Raw genomic sequence first — 16,853 nt, 5'->3', positions numbered from 1 at the left:
CCACCCCATGCACTTCCATACTTAAAGTCCACCACCACCCTCTGCCAAGGCTCTCTCTTAAGCCCATAGCACCAAAGTCATTTGCCTAAGAGAGCATGATTGAACCTTAACAAGCTCCTAAACCCTAACCCTCCCTTAGAGATCGGTGTACAAACCTTGAACCATCCCACCAAGCTAGGAGTGCCTTGGAAAAGATAAGAGTCCCACCACTGTTTCACCTTATCTGCAAAACCCTTAGACTTTAGCCACATTTCAAATTTTCTAGCAAATATTAAGTTCCTCTCATGCCTCACCCTAAAAAAACACAATAGGAAGACGCCCACCACAAGACAAACTGCAGTCAACAAATAATGTGTGCCAGAAGAACCATTTGTTTAATAATCCAGTCCAGCTAATTATTTTCCAATCAATTATTTAAGGTGCATGGAATCTTCAACAGAAAAATATAATGGATGAACATAACTCATATCAACATATGATTTTTGCACATTTGCTCTGCCAAATGGATCTCATTTGCTGGCCATCCAAGTCCTTAATGGATGAAAAATTAAAACTTTAACACATGTTTCCTTCTAAAAGAATGGGAAAGACACCATTAGAGACAAATGGACATTTTCAATCTAGAATCAGGTCAAATTATCATCAAAGTCCAACAAGTGATATAAGGAGGACTTCTACATATGTATCTTAAATAGTTAGACATGACATGTTCCATGATAGTAAGCACCCAACAAGCTAATTATTGCAAGGGAATTTCCTAGATGTCGTCAAACAGAACAAAAGTAGTCAGCAGGGGAAAAAAATAGTTCTGCATAGCAAATCTTATGAATTAACTAACCATGTATTCCTTGGTAGCAACAAATTCAACTGTTCCTCTACACAGCTCAGGCCTTTCATCAGCATCTCTACGCCTACCATCTGGACCAAGGTTGCAGCGGTAGTCACGGGGAGTCTCATCAGTATACCCTGCAGAAGAAATTTAAAGTCCCCAACTTATAGTAATAGAGTCAAATCAACAAGCTATTAATGCCAATGAAGATAAGTGCTATTTCCTATACCTATAACTATTCTAAAATCTTGACAACCTGAATACCTATGTGTAATACATATTACATAACATGTTATCTATGCTTAATTTGGAGAGCGGGAAAAAGGTGCGACGTCGAATCTCCACAACAGACAACAAGCTAACAATCACTAGATAAATAACACAAATATACAGAGACAGTTTATACTGACCACATAAGTTACAGATGAACTGCCTTCCCTGATCAATGAACTTCATGAAAGGATTTATGTAGCCTTTGCAGCGAGAACATCGAACAGGACCACTTTCCCCAAAATCTACAACCTATAGCAACAAAAAAAAATCACAAAACTAATATGAAAAATGGATACAGCTTCAATTGTTTTATTGATTAAGATGTAGAAGCAATAATTTGTTTGAACTCACCCCGAAGACAAGTTAGAGAAAATAATGGCAGAGTTTTAACAGCTACCAAAGAGCGGGGGAAGGGGGAACTTATAGAAGTAGAAAATGAGAACGATATGTGACAATGAACAAGATACAAGCATACATAGCTAACAACCTGAAAAGAAACACTAAAGAAGTTTCTCAATTAAAAAATAAAAAATAAAATAAAATAAACACACACAAAGAAATGAGCTCCTCTTTGAGCAAGCAACAGAGCTCACTGATCTACACTCCCAAAAAGAAACACAACTATCATCTTTCCTCATAACTCAGTTATCCACAAGGACCTAATGAGTCTTCAATTAATCCAAGAAATCAGAAAAACACGTCATTAAGTGAAAAAGTAAAAGAAATAAAAATCATGAACTTACTTTGATAATTCGATCTATTAGGTTTTTAGTGTTGGCAAATTCAGTATCAAAACATGTTTGGTTGTAAGTTTTAAGTCTAGGGTTAAGTCAATGCAAAAGTTGATCCAAGACATGACAATTCAAGTTAATGTTTGTTGTCCTACATTGATATAGTCAGATTAAAATGACCATATCTTTTGATTCCAACATCAAATGAAGGCAAGCTTGGTGGCGTTGGAAATATGACTCAAAGTGCTACAACTTTGTATTTCACGAAAAGTTTCCAGTTCCAAAACCAACTTCGGGAAGCGAACGTTTCTAGACCGTTTGCTGGAGGGTTTGAACGGAAAAGCATCAAAGAGCACCATTCGCTGGACCGTTTGAACGGTATGTTGCTTTAAAGATCCAGAGATCAATGTTCGCCGAGCCATTCTGAGCACTATTCAAACGCTTGTCTTCCAGAGTTCATCGTTTGCTGCACCGCTCATTGAGTAGTTCGAACAGCGCCGACAAGGACTAGTATTTAACCTAGTTCCATTCGAACAATGGGTTGGACCGTTCAAACGCTACTGCGTTTTACCCTATTTGGGTCTCCTAATGCTCTAGTAAACCTAGTTTTCAAAACTCTATTTAAAGGGCTGTTAGAGAACAATTTTCTAAGAGACTATAGGCAATATTTTCAAAGAGCTTAGAGTTTAGTTTCTTTGCACTAAGAGAGAAATTTGTGACATGCTCTTTCAAGTATATTTCTCTTAGTGCTCTCTGACATGCTCTTTCAAGAAATTTGTGACATGTCTCCCCTTGAGTGTTATGTGGGGTCTTTGGCGTGAGAGGAATGCAAGGCTTTTTGAAGATGTGGAATTACCGGTTTTGGAATTGTGTTGAAATGTGCTTAATATGTTATATGTGTGGGTCTCGGCTCATAGCCCGAGTCGTATTATGTTTGCTGAGTTTCTACATTCATGTTCTTTTGTTTCCTCTGATTATGAGCACTTTTGTATACTTCCTTTGAAAAAAGGGTTGTGCCCCTCTACGCTTTTTAATGAAATTTTTATTATTATTTTTTTTATGAGTAAGAGAAATTTCAATAAAAGCGCAAAGTGCAATCAAGTACACAGGAAGTATACAAGAACGACAATTAAGAAGAAGATGAAAACAATACAAGAAAATCATAATAACTAATCACTATAGGGGCAAGGAACGCAACCATTTAAGAGTACAAAGAATAAAAGGAAAAAGAAATGAGCTCCTCAATGGTTCTTTCTGATAAAGTCCATTAAACCTTACTCCTCCACAAAAAGCACCTTAAGGGAAGAGGTTAACACGCTCCAAGCATACCTTGACAATGTGGGACTCTTAACACGCCCCCTCACGTGTGGCACAATTGTCCAAACACGTGTACAACGGGAGGGAAGACCCAACATTGCCAAGACCCTGAAGCTTTGATACCATGTAAAAATCCATGGGACTTACTCTCAAAAGACGCCTTGAGAGAGGAGGGGTGTCTATGGCTTATAAAGTGCCCAAATTATGTATCTCTTGGCGATATGAGACACTTTAACACGCTCATAACGTGTGACAACTTTAGCCTAATAGGTGTTCAACATCGGGAGGAAAATGCCCATCATCACCCAAGGAACCCGCTCTAATACAATGTAAAAGTTCATGGGTCTTACTCTTCCACAAAAGGCACCTTAAGGGAAGAGGTTTGTTCAAGGCTTATAAAGCCCACAACCCAAGCATACCTTGACAATGTGAGACTCTTAATACTTTCTTTATCCTCGAACTGTCTATCATTGCGTTCCCTCCACAAGCACCATAAGAGGCAGCAAGGGACCATCTTCCACACAACCGCACTCTGAGAGCAACCACCAGTCTACCAACAAGCGAATAGATCTACCACCCGACGAGGCATAACCCAAGACAGACTGAAGCGACTAAAAATGGCATTCCAAATAACGCAAGCAACCTCACAATGAAGGAGTAGATGATCCACATAATCATTCTTTTTACCCATACATCTACTTGATTTTTATTACTTATAAAAAAAAATATTTCTTTTAGTCTTTGTTGTAACACCACAGCAATTCATCAACAACTGAAGTCTATCAAAGTTCCGATAAAGAAGATCATGTAGAAGTATTGTCCAAAGGTTCTGGGAGAACTACTACGATAGCAGGCAAATGGGTCGCTTTATCTAGTACAAGGGTGTGTCAATTAGAAAATTAGTTCATGTGGGGAATGTTACTCAGGTGGGAAAGTTCGCCGAATCCTAGGGTGTGGGGTTATCATTCTACCGATCAAGTATCATGGTTTATCGTTAGCGGCCTCGTATAAGGCTAAGCATCTATGGGACGTCGTTATTTTTTTTTTTTTATGTCAGTGCAGATTTTATAAATAATAGCGTAAGGCACCCCTAGTATACACAGAGTATACAAGAAACAAATGCCTCAACACTGACCCATCCTAAGCAAAACCCACATGAAACCCAAAACCCAAAAAATAGTTGAAGCCCCCGTCAAACACCCAAACAAGCCACGAAAGCACCCCAATCTAACGAACCCCCCAAAACCCACCAGAAACCCCGAACAACCCTCCCAAAAAAAAAAACCAACAAACTCAAAACCCATGAGAGACGCCCAAAACCCGAGCCGACGGAAGCCCGAAAAAAAAAAACAAAGGAAATGCTAGAAAAACAAGGAAAAAAAACTGCAAAGATAGTGGCGCGCCACAGGTGCGGCGCGGAACCAGCTAGTGAAACCATCAAAACAGTGCGAAAATTGCCGGAGAGGCGCGTGCGCGGTGAAGAGGTCCCAAACACTGTAGATCTAACTCCCAAGCTTCAGAAACTCCCTTGGCCATGCGCTCTGGATCATTGTGTGGTGGCCACCCACAGCTGCGCCGACGGCGGAGTAAAGCTGAAATACGACGGATAGGCACGTGCACAGGGAGGAGGTCGCAAACACCGTAGATCTACAACCTAAGATGCAAAAGAACCAAATCAGCCACGCACAACGGCGCGACGACCATCCATAGAATCGATGTCAACGATGAGACCAGAACAAGGCGGCGAGGCGCGAGTGCGCCGAAGATGACCCAACCACTGTAGATATACTCCCAAGAAGAAGAGAAACCCAAAACTAAAAGACCAAAAAGAAGTAGAAAAACACTAGAGGACCTAGACTAGAAGGAACTGAAGTTGGTTTAAGGTTTGTTCACCGATCTCTAAGGGAGGGTTGGGTATCAGGAATTCGATGGCATTTAAACTGTGGTCTTTTAAGTAAATGGTTGTGGCGCTATAGGCTTGAGAGAGAAGATTGGTGGATAGTAGCGGTGAACTCTAAATTTGGCATTTTATAGGGAGGGTGGTGCTCTCTTGAGCCTGCAGGAGCCTTTGGGGTAGGGTTGTGGAAGAATATTAGGAAAGGATGGGGAAAACTTTCTAGCTCTACCAGATTTGAGGTAGGGGATGATTCCAAGATTAGTTTTGGCATGACTAGTGGTTTGGGGAAGCGGCTCTAAAGGTAGCTTTCCATGTTTTGTATGGTCTTACTTGTGCAAAGGATGCCTCTATTGTGGCTAATTTGGAGTTTTTGGGCAGCTATAATTAGTGGAGTGTGAGCTTCACTAGAGCGGCACGTGATTGGAAGGTAGATGTCTTTGCCTCTTTTTTTCCAAGTGTTGCATTCAATTAGAGTGAGAAGATGATGTGTAAATCAACTATAGTGGAATCCTTCCAAAAGAGGATTGTTCAAGGTCAAATCCTTCTATTGCTTTCTGGCTTCTTCTCAAGGTAATTGTTTCCCCTAGAAGAGTGTTTAGCGGACTCGGGCTCTTTCAAAGTCAACCTTTTTTGTGCGGTGGGCTCTTTCAAAGTCAACCTTTTTTGTGCGGTGGGTGGCTCTAGGCAAGATCCTCACCTTGGATAATCTTAGGAGGCAGCACGTTATCATGATGGACATAAGTTGCATGTGCAAAAGAAATTTGGAGTCTGTGGGCCACCTTCTTATTCATTGTGATGTGGCTTCCGTTATTTGGAGTTTTTTTTCAATCGTTTTGGGATGTCTTGGGTTATGCCTAGATGTGTTATTGATTTGTATGACTGCTGGTGGTCCTCCAGCAAGCCAAAGAGTGTTGCGGAGTGTAAAATGGTGCATATGTGCCTCTTTTGGTGTTTATGGAGGAAAATGAATGATAGAAACTTTTGAGGACAGGGGGAGGACTATGAGAGAAATTATATCTTTGTTCTTTGAAACTTCGTATATTTGGATGGCGGCGTTTGTATATGGTCTTGCTTGTGCAAAGGATGGACCACCTTCTCCAGTTCAAAAAATTGCAAATAATTTTTTTTAAAAAATAAAATAAAATAAAAATTTGGCAAAAACCCTAGGGATGACATTATTTAAATACAAAACCTATACATTTATCTTACATAACAAGGGCTAATACTTAAAGCTTTCGGTGGCAGCAATGATGGCACTCCTTATATCGCTATGTAAGCCAAGACAACCTTTTCCCACAATATAAACTCACATAAATTAATCAGTAAATGAAATTTTGACACCCAAACACAGCCAAGAACCAAACAGCGTGGTAAGTTTTGTCTTTACACGAATCAGGTTCTTTCCTCTTAATCAAATCCAATTACTACAGTTAAAGGCTTCAGATCTGAATTCATGACAATAGACTAATTAACTCAAAAAAAGTAAGAGATTACAAGAAAGAAACAATGTGAAAATAAATTTATAATGACCAAAAAGTGTAGTATGCAAGGATTAGAGAAGAAAGAAATCATGCATTACTTGGATGGGTTCCTCAGATGGATGAGGAAGGGCCAAAGGTTGGACTAACAAGGCTAACTGCATCCCTGATGCTGTTAAAAGGTCGGCAGTGCACGGAATCTGTCATATCATCAAAAGATATTAACAGGATACAAAGAACTGAGAAACATTAACATCAAAGAGTTTGCAAAATCATTATAAAGACTACTGTCAACCAATGCTTGTTATATTCTTGACCATGACCTGACTGATGGTGCACCTCATGTAACGTGGACTGCAATTCCCTGTGTCTCTTACAATATAATCACTTGTAGCAGGCTTGACAAAAGTACAAGGACAATGTTAGCAGACAACAAAAAGTATACCCATCAATTAAATTACTTTGCAGCATCCAAATAAACAATGACAATAAAAGTGAATTCGTGGAACACACAATTTAAAGGAAAAAGGTAACAAGATCATATAGCTTAATGTAGAAATTTTAAATCAAATCAAATACTTCTCTTCAACTTGAAAATAAAAGATGAAAAAAGAGATACCGGAGGGGGATTGGCCTGATTGCCCTGAAGAGTTTCATACAACATTGGAGAGGAACTTGGAATGGGATGTGGAATTTGATTGAGATCAACCTTTGATGTCCCTGACACAGGGGCTCCAGTTTGACCCAGCACAGGTATGGCAGTCATAGATTGATTTGGCAGAGGTTGTGGTGTCATTCCAAACATCCTAGGTGGTTGCACAGAACCAGGAATTGGTGGAGGTGGAGCCACCTATCACAATTCAAAAATTCAGAATCCAGTGTGCTGATAAGACTGAAAGGAAATTGCATATATAGACTCATGCAATATTTCGTTCTTATGAGTACCATAAATCATTAACATAGAAAATGTGTTTACTATCGATGTGTGGCATTTTTATGCAACATAAGTACCCTGAATTTGACAAAGTTCCTGAGATATGGATCACCCGCAATATAGACATGTGCACAGTCTGCTCTAGAAGTTCCCTTCTCTTATGTTCACTTGTCACTCATGTCAAAGATTTTTTTATCAGGGGAAGAAAAGACCCATGCTGCCATGCACTAAAAACAGGAACGGTCAATGTGGCCACTCAAGTTCACAGACACCTACTCAAGAACTATATTTGAACTGTTGCCTTATCAGCATCCCAAAATGTGACATTATACATTTAGATTTCTTATAGTACTCATTCATGTACCCCAGTTATTTCCGTATTATTGAAAAATAAACTTCATAGTGATAACCTAAGTGTATTTGATGATTTTAAGGCTACCACGTAGTTGCAACACTTACATTCAAACTACTAAATAAGTGCCAGCTCATTACAAATAAACTAACTTCCGCACACACTCGAAACAAAACTTTCTTTGCATATAAAATAAGAGGAAGGAGCCAAAAAAACAGCTCGGTGCATATTGCCCAAATTAGTCAGTTTACCAACATTTATGATCCTCATGCATTACTAGTAATTAAGCTTTAAAAAAGGAACAAAATGTACTGTGAAAGTTATTCATTACCTGGCCGGGATGCCTTGGCCATGTGGGTGACCCATAAGAACCTGGAGGTGGCGGTACACCTTGAGGGGGTGCTGAAAATGGTGGTGCTGGTTGTAAAGGAGTACCTGGCGGTGGAGCAGCAATCGCTGGACTACCTACAAGAGAATGCATGGTTGGAGTCTCAGGGGTAGCGCCAGCAAACCCCATCGTTGGTGGAGGCCCAACAGGTGGTTTTGACGCACTGCTAGCTGGAGGAAACCGGGGTCCACCCGGCAAAGCCCCTGAAGTGAATGATGGTGGCCCATTACTCACGAAAACACTCGATGCACTTGAATGAGGCAAAAGCGGGCCAGTGGTCAAAGGCGGAGAGGGAGTGCTAGGGCGAGTACCTGGTGGTGGTGGTGCTGAAACAACTGGACCACTCGGCAAACCTGAAGACGGGAAAGCACCAGGAGGAGGTGCCCCAGAAGAGGGTGGAACATTACTGCCCGTTAACAATGGGATGGACCCAGGAGGGGCTCTGTACCCAAAAGGTGCAGGCTGGCCAATGGGTGTCCCAGTGGGTCTGAATGGGGCCAGATTGGGAGGCAATGTGGATTGTGGGGGTCCTGATGGAGGCACTGCAGGTCTTGGGAGCACACCGGGTGGTGGGCCAGGCCTAGAGAATGGCGGGGAAACACTGGGAACTCCAGGCAGTGGGGCTGATGAAGGGAAATTAGGTGGTTGACCCAAAAGGGAAGGCGTAGAACCAGAATTCGGCATCGAAGGTGGCGGATTGAGATTCAAATTACTCAAATTATAGGCGATTGAATTGGGATTGGAATTAGGATTGTAATTAGGCGGTGGAGGTTGCGATGGGTGGTTATTGGTATTACTGTTGGGCCTAGGTGCCCCAGGAGCTGCCATTGCGAGAGGGTTACCTGCGCAGAGGCTATTACAGTTAGTAAATCACCTAAAAACAATAACAAAAACGTACCGAATTGACAGAGAAAGAGGAAAACGCAGGTTTTGACAGAGAGAAACCTTTAAAAAGTGCGGCGGCGGCAGCAGGTCACAGGTAGAGGTTTAGCGTGCGATTGGGGATGCGAAGGGGTTAGAGGGACGGCTTTTTAAAGCCCAATTCTAACCGATCTCAAATTTTCTTTTCTTTTCTTTTTTTCTCGTGGGTTTGTTAGGAATAGAATCAAAGATTCTTCTCTTCCCCAAATCGTTCCCGCATATTTCCATATATACACCATTGCTTGCTCACGTCTCGCTTATTTCCATATTAAGCTCGGCCCCTTGCTAATAACGTATCAATCAATTCCGTAACTGGCTAGGGCTAGCACTTGAGGAGACCACTAACCTTTCCAGTTTTTGCAGATTCAAATAGCCAAAGCATGTACGATGTAAGCCACCTCACCTTCGTCATCAACAACTTCATTGTCATCTTGCTCTGACTCATCACTGCGTCTATGTCTGGCGCCATCGCCTCAATCATCATCAATAGCTTTTCTTGTTTGTACCAATCCATCAGGAACTGGATACTCTCCAATTCAGAGGCACTGAACTGGAGAGGGCTTAGTTATACATAGAGGGTATTCTTGTAATTTTAGCTAATGTAAAATTACAAAACTACCCTTCTATATAACTTGTAATCCATGGCTAGGTTTGCCAACTTGTTCTCTCATATTCTCTCATAGACACAAAGTATTATAAGGTTTACAGAACACATTAACTAAATGTATAAATAAATGTCATCTTTTAGCATAGCCTCGTTCGGTGGTTGCGCCTCCGTCCCAGTGTCGGCATCGAGCCGTGTTTCTATTAATTTTCTTAGGTTAAAATTATCTCCTTTATACATGTGTCTTCATCTTATAAGAATTATTTCATTTATCTTCTTTTATTATAGCTTCGGGCAATGTGTAGGAGGGTTTTTTCCTCTAAGCACTTCTCTTATTCATCCATTTATGAAAGTATTGCTTTCTCAAATGAGGAACTTTCCAAAATAGTCATTTACTATACTTTGAAAGTATTTCATAATTAAGAACCTTCTAAAACAATATCACGACTTTTCATTTCAAAAGCTCTTTAAAAACTTTTCATTGATGCAAAATCATTTCATAATACATATATGGGGCAAATATTCACATATACGTAGTTGAGGCACCAAAACATGGATGAAATCGCATGACATGAAATAACCTTAGAAGAGGCAAGGGATCTACTTCGATTTTCTTCAAAGAGTCACTTAAACGTCCTCGGCCTAACGTAGCCTTGTTAGAATAATGGTCAAAATGAATTTAATGATTATGCATGAATTATGCAAGTGACCTGAAAATATAAGGTCCATAAATCCTTACTGCGTGCCCTTCAATCCCATGATATACCCTTAAAGGCATTTGAGGATTATATGTGATAACTTGTGAGAGGTAGTAACTATGGATCTTGCTTCACTTGCTAACAAAATTTACTTATCTCGAGGTTTCACCATTTTTCTTCCACCAAAATCCAACAAAACCTTAACCAAATCCTTCATAGTATCCAAGAATACCACATATTTAAAACTCATTGTGTTCTAAGCATTAAAAATCAAGTTCTACCATATTGCATGGTCACTAAAATTTGAGTTTTAACATTCTAGCAATGTGACGGTAGGACCTTTGTTGCTTCAAAAGATCATAAATAATTTACCTTAACTCTAAATAGCATCAATCCAATTTTGTAGCTTTTCTGACTCCTTGGACTAATTTTCTTACTAAATTTATAGCAACCCAAAGATAATTGCCTATCCCAAGTTTTTGTACGTAGAAATACTTGGCATTTTTGCTACACAATGGAAACAATCCAGATTTTCATTTCATCTTTGAAAATTTTTCTAACCCTCTATTCAAGCCTATAAAATCCTCAAATAAATAATGTCAATTAATAAACATGTGGCGCGCCTCGGACTCTGTTCCTTCCTCCATTGAGATTGCACCTCACTAAAGGTAATGACGTCATCATCATCCGCAAAACGTGGATTTGGTTGACAACGATGATATTTTGGCCCCTCCATGGCGGCAAGTTATTGTATGAGATCCCTAATTTAGGCCTTAATCTTGGCACCAAATTGCTTAAATCTCTCTTCAAATTGCTCCTCCATGTGTTGTTGTACCCGTGTCAACAGCCGTTCATCATGCTCATGAACAACAGCAAGGCTTGCATATATGTTTCCTCCGTCGCACCTTCTTTGCGCCATGGTATGAAAGTTGCTGGCTCTGATACCAACTTATGCAACGTGACGTAGTAAGTTCACAAAGACAAACAGCACAAGAATCACAACTCTTCTCAAAACCAAGATTCTATCAAGGATTCAAGGTATGATAGAAAGAAAACTACTAGTAAAGTGTTTCCCAATGATAATCAATCAAAAATAATGTCAAAGCTCTGATTCTAGGTTACCTATATCATGTATTTATAGTAAATAACACCCTAAACCTAGTATAATATCGAAAAAGTTGGTTAAAGAAATTTATCACAGCTAGTTCGAACTGAGACAATTACTAGTTTGAATTGATTAAAATATTTCAGTCTATCCTAAGTTCAATTCGAACTGAACTTAGGATGCCTACTTCTAGAATTCCTTGATTCTGCCCGTCCTAAATTTAGTTTGGTCCTACATTTCTAGCTTCTTTTGTTAGGTGAGAAAATTGTTTCTGTGTCCTTTTTAGCAAGTAAATCCTAATGAAAAAGATCAAGATGTTGATTCTTGTATGCTAATGGGAATTGGGTTTATAAGAAAGTCGTAGAAATAAGTTTGAGTAGTAGACTTGCTAAAGCTTGATTGGCATACAAGGGATTGGTTTAAGATTTTCTGTCCATATTTCTTCTCTCATTTGAATTGAGGTGAAATCTTGTGAAGACTTTCTATAAAAGCTACTTTTACTACTGTAAGTATTATTTGCAAAGTTTTTGTATACACCTTTTACCTACACTCGTATCATTCCTCTCCATCATTTTCAAATATTTTGGTATCCAATCATATTTTCAAGGCCAATGTTATCTTTGGGAGGAAAATAATCAAATAGTGGATCTCATTCCTCTTAATGTCATATATATATAAACTAATTTAGTAGAAAGCCATTAAAATATGCATTAAGCCATACATAGTTTCATCTATGTGGTGTGGACACGCACAAACGCATTGTATCATTACATATATAATATAACAATTGGAACATCTTCACGATGTATATATGAGAAAGAGTAATGATTCATTATCACTTTTTTATACAACTTTTCACCACCTTGCTTATGTGGCAAGGTGGTCCCCCATGTTATTTTATTTTTAAAACTCAAAAAGTAGTAGGGGGACTACCTTACTACATAAGCAAGATAGTAAAAAGTTGTATAAAAATGTGGCAATGAATCATTACTCGTATGATTTAGCCTAATAACATATTTCCTAGGATAGAGAAATTAGTAAGTAATTTTATTTCCTATAATGGAAGCCCACGATCTTATCTTCAACTTAATTCTCATTGGCCTACACAAGTAGCCCAAGGAATGTGGGACTACTAGAATGGCAGCTTAAATCGCCCACTAGCCTAGTGAACAGCCAAAACATGGCCCCAAAACGTCAGAGTGGTTTTATTGCTCTCGCTTCCTCACATCTGCGCTCGACAAGCCAACCTCTTATGCACTAATTTCCATCTATTTCTTTCATTCTCACCCCATACCTTTACTGGCTAAAACTTCAGAGGCAGTGTTGCCACCCCCTTCCTTCCTTTGTGGCGCACCACTATGACGTTTGACTATATTGTAGGGATCCCAAATTGAGAACTAGACGTGCATGGTCATTGTTAATTTTTGACATTGACATTCCTAGGAAAGAGAAATCACAATACACAACCGCATCATTTGAGAATCTGACAAGTGAAGTATTGGGAATTTGGGTGTAATATGCTGCTACTTAGAATTATAAGTCCAATATCCTCTGCCTAATTGATAGGATCTCCATTATATTCTCATGATATTCTCCATAATCATAATAACTAGCTCATAACTCGCGCTATGCGCTTGATTTTTCATTATAATTTATTTTCAGAATTTAAACATATTTGGTCTTTTTATTATAGGTTAAAAAATGCTTGTAAAAAAAATATATATATATATATCACACATCTTTCAATAAAAAAACAATAAAGGTTAGGACCTTTAATTTTATTTTAACCCAAAAAAAGCAAAAAATTTTAAAATGTTGTTCACATAGGTGTAGTTTATAACAAAAAGAAGTATAAAAAAAAAAATAGCAAAAATAAAATCTAAATTCCAAATATTATAGCGTAGGTGCTGTAGTTTTTTTAATAGTCAAGATAGTGCTGTAATTTTTTTTTATTTATTTTTTACAACACCTGAGCCAAATCCTACAAATTTTTTCACTAAATATTTAATGAATCAAATAAATCCTCTCACATCACGTTCAATGCTTAACCAAATAATTTTTTGCCTTATTTAACTTTTAAATGCAGAAAAAACACTTAAAAAAAATTGTAAAAAAAAAAAAACCAATAAAAATTTCAAATATATTAAAAAAATAAGACCTTTTAATTTTATTTTAATCCATATAAATTAACACATATTAAAATATTTGTTCCCATATCAATAGTTTAAAATGAAATATATATATATATATATATATATATATATATATATATATTATTGGTGTGATACATATTACATTTTGATACAAATAAAACCCATATAATTATAAACATTCTAAAAAAAATACATAGCAAACTAAATAAAATGGCTGAAAATCGAGTAAATCATACAAGTGAAAATAAAAATATTCTTTAAAACATTCAAATGAACGAAAAAATAAGACACTTAATTTTAGTTTAATCCATATAAATTAAAAAATATTAAAATCTTTGTGCCCATATGAATAGTTTATAACGAAAAAGAAGTATAAAGAAAAAAAAAATATCAAGAAAAAAAATGGTTTAATCTAATTATCAAAGTATTAATAAAAAATTAGCAGGATTCTATGATATTGTTAGTGTGATACCTATTATATTTAAATACAAATAAAACCCAAGTAATTGTAAACATTTTAAAAAAATAGCAAAATCTTTTATTAAACATTTAACGCAATCAAATAAATTCTCACATCATGTTTAATGCTTAATATCTCTTCGGTGTTTCAAAAGTATTTGTATTCTTTTTATGCACAACAATTAAATAAAATTTTGCCTTGTTTTGTTTTCACAAGCATAAAAACACTTTCAAAAAATGGCTAAAAATGGAGTAAATCACATAAACGAAGAAAATTAAATTCTGAAAAACAAAAGTCTTCATCTTAGTTTAATCCATATACATTAAAACATGTTTAAATCTTTGTTCCCTTATGTATACATAGTTTAAAATGAAAAGTATAAAGAAAAAAAATATCAAAAAGAATACATAGTTTAATCTAAATATCAAAGCATTAATACAAAATTAGTAGGAATCTTTTTGTGATACCTATTATATTTCAATACAAATAAAACACAAATAATTTTGAACATTAAGAAAAAAAAAAAACACTGAGAAAATTTATTCCTATAGGTAGACATTGTTGAAAACGGAAAGTATAGAGAAAAAAAAAATAGCAGAAGAATATTTAGATTCTAATTATAAAAATGCATAAAATCTAAAGCCCTTTAACCTCCACAATATAGACATTGTTGAAAACGGAGAGTAATATGACTTTTCAGCTTACTTGTACGGTTTCTTTAGAATTAATGCATGCAATACTATATGGTGAATTATGGGTAGTTAATGTAATATGTTCTTAGTTTTAAATTTGATCCCTCTATAAGATTGGAGAGTCGTAAATTCTGAAACCATAATATTATACATTAAAATTTTGAACTTAATGAAATCTCATATAAGGAAATTTTTTGAAAAAAAAAAAAAAAATCTAACCACTTATAATTAATGCATGCAATACCTATATGGTCAATTATGGGTAATTAATGTAGTACGTTCTTAGTTTTAAATTTTGTCTCTCTATAATTTTGGAGAGTAACCATAATTTTAGTTTTAATCCATATAAATTAAGACATTTAAAATATTCTCATATGTATAGTTTAAAATGGAAAGAAGTGTAAAGAAAAAAGAAATAACAAGAGAAAAACTTGAATTTTGATTATCAAAGCATTAATAATAGGATTAATAGTAGGAATCTATGATATTGTCAGTGTGATACGTACCTATTATGTTTCAATAAAACTAAAATCCATATAATTTTGAACATTAAAAAAAAAAAAAAAGCATTTCAAATTTAATGTTTTATTAACTCTTTAGTGTTTTAAAAGCATTTATATTCCTTTTGTGCACAATAATCAAATAAAATTTTGCTTTTTTTGACTTTTAAAAGCAGAATAACAGTTCCAAAAAATAAGTGAAAATTGTGTAAATCATATAAAAGAAAAACAAATATCCCATAAAACATTCAAACGAATTAAAACATAAGACCCTTATTTTTAGTTTAATTCATATAAATTAAAACATGTTAAAATCTTTGTTTCCATAGGTATAGTTTATAATGAAAATAAGTATGAAGAAGAAAAATAGCAAGAAGAAAACCATGATTTTGATTACCATTTACCAAAGCATAAAATAGAAAATTAGCAGGAATTTTTTTTATTGTCGATGTGATACCTATTATATTTCAATCCTATATAATTCTGAACATTTAAAAAAGCAAATGAATAGAAAAAAAAAAAATCTCATAAATATTCAAATGAATAATTGCTCAACCAAAAATTTCACAAACAAAATGAAAATATATTTAGATTTTAACCAAAAATATAAATTACTAAAGAAACACCTAAAATTGTATCATTAATAGAGAGAGAGAGAGAGGTAGAGAGAGAGAGATTAAATAGACCGGTTCAATTTTATTTAAAAAGACCGGTTCAATACTTAAATAACCGGTTATCCCATAAAACATTCAAACAAATTAATACATAAAATCCTTATTTTTAGTTTAATTCATATAAATTAAAAGATAATAAAATCTTTGTTCTTATATGTATAATTTAGAATGAAAATAAGTATGAAGAAGAAAAATAGCAAGAAGAGAACCATGATTTTGATTATCAAGGAATAAAATAGAAAATTAGCATAAACTTTTTTTATTGTCGATGTGATACCTATTATATTTCAATTTTATATAATTCCGAACATTCGAAAAAGCAAATGAATGATAAAAAAAAAAAAATAATCTCATAAACATTCAAATGAAGAATTATTCAACCAAAAATTTCACAAACAAAATGGAAACATATTTAGATTTCAACAAAAAATATAAAATACTAAAGAAACATCTTTAATTGTATCATTAATTGAGAGAGACTAATTGTATCATTAATAGAGAGAGAGAGAGAGAGAGAGAGAGAGAGATTAAATAGACCTGTTCAATTTTATTTAAAAGGCCGGTTTAATACTTAAAGGACCGGTTTAGTCACTAAAAAGAATGGGTTCATGCCACATGTCACCTATTATATTAGTAGGAATTTTTTTTATTGTCGATGTGATACCTATTATATTTCAATCCTATATAATTTTGAACATTTGAAAAAGCAAATGAACGGAAAAAAAAAAAAAAAAAAAAAAAACATAAAAATCTCATAAATATTCAAATAAATAATTGCTCAACCAAAAATTTCATAAACAAAATGGAAACATATTTAAATTTTAACAAAAAATATAAAATACTAAAG

At 35.6% G+C, this 16,853-nt stretch overlaps 1 protein-coding gene across 2 annotated transcripts in view; it reads right to left on the bottom strand.

Moving 5' to 3' along the window:
* LOC133879518 (protein transport protein SEC24 C-like) overlaps positions 1 to 9,639 on the bottom strand; it is a 28,057-nt gene extending 18,418 nt beyond the window's left edge. The window contains exons 1-8 of one of the 2 annotated variants that reach the window (XM_062318094.1): positions 9,145 to 9,639; positions 8,511 to 9,041; positions 8,143 to 8,402; positions 7,145 to 7,375; positions 6,849 to 6,923; positions 6,627 to 6,725; positions 1,240 to 1,351; positions 839 to 966 (exon numbers count right to left, since the gene is read on the bottom strand). In XM_062318094.1, the coding sequence (XP_062174078.1) occupies positions 839 to 966; positions 1,240 to 1,351; positions 6,627 to 6,725; positions 6,849 to 6,923; positions 7,145 to 7,375; positions 8,143 to 8,402; positions 8,511 to 9,027 (1,422 nt within the window). In that variant the 5' untranslated portion in view covers positions 9,028 to 9,041; positions 9,145 to 9,639. Of the gene's footprint in view, positions 1 to 838; positions 967 to 1,239; positions 1,352 to 6,626; positions 6,726 to 6,848; positions 6,924 to 7,144; positions 7,376 to 8,142; positions 9,042 to 9,144 lie in introns of both variants that reach the window. The other variant, XM_062318093.1, reaches the window with a different exon arrangement.
* Between the last annotated feature and the right edge of the window lie 7,214 nt (positions 9,640 to 16,853).

The sequence above is a fragment of the Alnus glutinosa genome, chromosome 10 (assembly GCF_958979055.1).
Source record: "Alnus glutinosa chromosome 10, dhAlnGlut1.1, whole genome shotgun sequence".
Classification (NCBI taxonomy): domain Eukaryota; kingdom Viridiplantae; phylum Streptophyta; class Magnoliopsida; order Fagales; family Betulaceae; genus Alnus; species Alnus glutinosa.
This window is presented reverse-complemented; position numbering and strand designations above follow the sequence as displayed.